Source organism: Orbicella franksi, chromosome 3 (genome assembly GCF_964199315.1).
Source record: "Orbicella franksi chromosome 3, jaOrbFran1.1, whole genome shotgun sequence".
NCBI lineage: Eukaryota > Metazoa > Cnidaria > Anthozoa > Scleractinia > Merulinidae > Orbicella > Orbicella franksi.
The window spans coordinates 24,165,001-24,170,000 of NC_138147.1; the positions used below are offsets into that span (position 1 = coordinate 24,165,001).

The following is a 5,000-nucleotide window of genomic DNA, read 5'->3' on the forward strand; positions in this document are numbered from 1 at the left end:
ATTTAGTTTGAACCAAAACACATCAGAATGAAGAAACGGCTTGTAAAATATGTTATAACGATTTATACATTAGGTTTGGCACATGAAAAGTTTGATGACTGAATCAGAGCCGTTCCAAAGTCGACATTACCAGCTGAGCTATACAGGAAGAATGGCTGAGCCATTCCAAATTCAAATACACTGTAGCCATTCTTAACTGATTCAGATGCCAAACTTTTCACATAATTAATTCAATGTATTACGTTCGGCTTGTGAAAAGTGTGGCGTCTGAACTGGGCCTAAGCAACATACCAATCCTCCTTTTGCCATCTTTGAAATAGCAACCTCTCTCCCCAGTCATGTCCTCATCATTGTCAAAATTCTGATTTGAAAGGAATACAGTTTTAACAAGTCTGCATAAATGTACATCCTTCAAACAATAAGAGGAATCTTTGATAAAATAATGAAAAGTGGGGTACACTGGATGCTAAAAGCCTGCTTAATTCCTGCAGTAATAAAGGTGTTTATAAGATGTGCAAAGAATCAGTTAGAGTGGGAAATGTTAGATGAAAGTTAAAATTAGAGCAAAGAAGTTAATATTATGCTCAAAAATAATGTCAACGGTGGAATATGTTTAACTTTTAAGAAAGAAAACCTCTGGAACCAGTGTTACTAGTATGCAATAATGACACCTTCAAAATGAAGTTCATTAAATTAAAATAATTGATTAAAATGGAGGACTGATTAAATACAGGACTGATTAAATGATTAGCAGTAGGAAATTTAACTACATTTTGACAAATAAAGCATGCATGTCAAATGCTCAGCCTTGAATTAATTAAATTTTGTTTTAAGAAATTTATGGTAATCTGCTCATTAAAATATAATTTCTCTTTCTAGTGTTATATTTTTTGTATGTACAAAGCACTGTATTTAATTTAGTATATATATATTTTTTACTTCTTTTACTGATAATCTTGTTACATAGTATTAAAACACCGTGTTATGTAGTGTTTAGACAAATTAGATGTTAGCAATAAGTTGCTACTGTACAAAAATAGTTTTAGTTATTTAGTAAATAATAAATTTGTTTGACTTTGATTATGTTGTTTCTTAAAAAAATGCTTGCACACAGAATCATCATTATTAGATTTAAACACTGAATGAAATAAATTCAAGGAAGAGAAAGGCAAAAGGAATCTTGTTTTTTACAAAAGCGCAAATTAAACTGAATAGATAACAAAATTTTTGATGATGGTTATGCAGCTCCAAGTCTGAAAATTAATGGTAGGGAATTTAACAAGAGAGAATATTAGTTGTTTCTTTGTATTGATAGAGGGTTTGTCATAATAATTAGGGCTCCATGTGAGAAAGGTTGAGTCCAAAAGAGTACTGAAACATGTCATTTGAATCATAGTTAAATAACAGTCTATGCATTATAAAGCTGTTAACTTGAAGAGGAATTTTGGAAAGGTTAATATGTTATATCTGTTAGAAGTGCAAACTGAACACGATTCAGCCGAAAACCTTTGGCAATTATAATTATGAAATTATTTTTACTTATACTTATGGTTACATCACTAGATATTTGATCACAAAATGTTGGTTAATTATTGTTGTTGTGGATCAGAAACCTGTTCTGTGTGAGCTTAGTGTATTGCAAAGTTCATTGAAAAAAGTTAATTCATCAAAAAATTTATGTGCTTGGAGATGTAAGGCTAGTTTTCTCTAGTGCATAAGAATAAGCATTATAAGCAACTTATACGAACATAGTGAGGTGCTGTTTGGTTGGAAATTTTTCTAACAAAATGTGTTAATTATGAATGTCTTGCTTAACGTGCATAAGATGTTGTTTAGGCTTATGCTTATGCACTGGAAATCCAGCTTTAATTGGACATAAATTTCAATGAAAAAGATTTAGTAAATCAGTTGTTAGCTCTAACTGGTCGTGTTTATTTGATAGTAGATCACAGGGGTCTTTGATTTGTTCATTAGGTCTTTCACGTATTGTAAGTGATTTTAGTTGGTTTTTAAGCTTCATCGCACTATTCAAAATTTAATTTGTAGCAAAAAGTTAAGATGGTTATAAAAGAACAGAACCTTGTAAATTCCATTGTACGCTGGATCAAAAGTATTATAGGAAGCCATTTCCTAGAGAGAGATCAGAAGAAAAAGAAGAGAGTTAAAACGATTGCAGCTTTATACAAGAATTTTTTTAGTGCTAAACAAGGATGAGAAGAATTTCTGGCATGGAACAAATTGTAGCAAGATTTAGAAAGGATCAGGCTTAGTAAATAGGCAGTCAAAGATAAATACAAAGTCACATTCAGAATGAACATTTGTCACACAGCACAAATTTGTCTCACTTTCTTCCAGGACCACTGTTAGAACCCAGTAATTTCTGGGAGCAAACAACTTTTACTGTTTGGGAAATTGTTTTAAAAAATAATTGTTAACCTTCCATTCAGAGATAGTGATGTTTTGAGCTCTCTTCATTTTCCTTTGCTGGAGTGTTAAAGAAGAATTTTTTTAAAATCAACTCAATAGGTAGCAGTACTTTTTATCACTTGTGATCATCTACAGCTGTACTTTGCAAACTATCCCTGATTTATTTGGAATTCAATTTTATTTCTGAGCCAGTTTTCTATTTCTCCACTGACGCCAGCTTTGTTTAAAGAGGAAAACTCTGATAGTCAGAGGCAAAAGGATACTGTGAGAGCTGAACATGCGGTAATATCAGTTTATTATATGTGAACCAGTTCAAAGACTTTGATAAATGCGAGTTGTTTAAAATGGATGTATTTGGCATTTTTTGAACTGATGCTTAGTGTGTCAAGTACTGCATACACCTGTATCTACTGTACAATGCACATTGCCAGGGGTTAGTTATAAAGCAGAGTAGAACTTCTCAGGGATGCTCCCATGAAGAAATGTAGTTAAAATTTGTCAATAAATTTGTCTGATGTGTGTAGAACTCTCTGTGAGATATCCGGGAATGCTCTATAATTTATATTCAATTGACACAAAAACTCACTCGGGAGATTGTGACCGTTTGGAATACTGCTCGTACCTGGGCTTTGTAAGTACATGTAGCTTCCTTACAAAACATGAAACATACCTAACAGTACATGTTAATATAGTGTTTGGTAGAAGGAAAATGTACAGTATGGATGCTATTAACTTCGCAAAGTTGTTGTTATGAAAAATAAGTTGCTGAAACTAATTTGTGAGCAGTCCATTTTAAGGAACCATTGAGAAGTCTCCTTTTCATCTTGGACCAGTTTGCTGTATATAATAATTAAAAATAGTTTAAGTACCACCACTTATGGTGGTTTCTGTCTTTTTTGCAAGTTTATGGATCTCTCCTAGGTGGCTAGATCTGTAAACTTGCGAAAAAGAACTGGGACAATCAATATTCCCCCACTATGGACCTTGTGCTACAGTACTTCAGTGACACATCTTACTAGTAATATCATTCTATGTACCATGTGTTGGTAAACTTGTTGTGAAGTGGGTAAAAATGCAGACACTGTATCTATAACAGATTTACTGTAGATTTTAGTTTTTAAGAAGAGCTTCAGACAACAATAAGCAGTTTTAACATGTACTGATTTTTTCATATGCATAATGGTTCTTAATATCAGTTGTGATGATTTTTTGGTCTGACCTTCCATCTCTTAAAAATTGTGGTTTTTGAGACCCCCTCAACCTTGGGATATCCAATAACCCTCTTGGGGGTGGGTATGAATAATTATTTTGTGGAATCACATAAAAGAAAGATTTGGCTGCTTGGTTATGTCCTCAAATAATATTTTACTGCTAATCTTGGCGTTGTAGAACTGCTAGTTTCTATCACTTTTGATCATTAACTTATGTCGGTGCTCCTTCAGAAACATTTAAACTATCAAACTGTTAGAATAAGCTTTATGACTGTACATTGCATATCACACTGGAGTATACATGTACTAGGTAAATTATGAACTTCAAAATGGGTCTTTAGTAATTTGATTGACAGTACAATGTAGTTTGATTACTGAACTATGTGTAGTAAACAAAAAGCCCTTAACAGATCAAGTAATGCCTTTTCTGCCTGTGATTGCCATTTGTGTATTTTACAATTGTCAACTTAAGGCTATTGAATTGGTGTGAGCAATATTTTCTCTGTTTATCGTTGTTAAGTATCCTTGCATGACTGATAAAGTGAAGTTATAATTTATACTACATGTACTATTTTAATAAGTCTTGAATTAGATTTTGAACCGTCAGAATCACTCTGCAGGACTTGGCATGTCTCCATTCTGTCAATAACATAATTGAAGAATACCTGTTGATCCGCCTTATTTTCTTTTTCCTTTTGTTCACTCTGATCTTCAGTTGCCATTCTTCATTCAGAAGTGTCAATACCCTAGTTTTGCTGTTTGCTTTTTAACACAAAATTCTTAGAAACACTGTTCAAGGGCACCCCTATGAGGTGTTTCTCTCAGCAGGAGAGATTGTTCACAGCCTTATTGACAATTCAGTCTTAGTTTGTTTGACATTCGAACACCAAATATATGAACCCCTTTTACATGACTGTGTAATTTTATTTTATCCAGTTAACTATTAATGAAAATATCAGCTTATTTTATTTGTTGGTAGAAAAATAACTTTCAAAAGAATAATTGTATAAGGGATAAAGATGCTGCTAGAGACATGTCTTGATAGCCTTCAAAATGTCAAGCAAAAATGCCAGATCTCAGAACACCTTGTCAAAGTTGTAACAGGTGATACCTGTTGATCAAGGTAGATGACAAAAGTCATCTGCAAGCTGGGTTTATTTAAACACAGACATGTCCTTTTACTTGACACCTTATTACGTTAAATGGCATTTTGTGTGGTTTAAATCTAACCCATCATTTGTAACTAGGTAAGTTTGACAACTTATATTTTGTCTTCATCTTGAATTTATGTCAAGGACCGGTTATAACTATGTTTACTTTTGTTTTAATAATATACATTATTGTGGCATATTGTAAACAAAA

General features: G+C 32.7%; 1 protein-coding gene across 2 annotated transcripts in view; it reads right to left on the minus strand.

Annotated features, from left to right (window-relative positions):
* The window catches only part of LOC145482781 (anoctamin-7-like), a 40,572-nt gene that overhangs the window by 19,810 nt on the left and 15,762 nt on the right, over positions 1 to 5,000 (minus strand). The window contains exons 2-3 of one of the 2 annotated variants that reach the window (XM_081461409.1): positions 2,080 to 2,130; positions 292 to 361 (exon numbers count right to left, since the gene is read on the minus strand). In XM_081461409.1, the coding sequence (XP_081317535.1) occupies positions 292 to 361; positions 2,080 to 2,130 (121 nt within the window). The remainder of the gene's footprint in view (positions 1 to 291; positions 362 to 2,079; positions 2,131 to 5,000) is intronic. The other variant, XM_081461410.1, reaches the window with a different exon arrangement.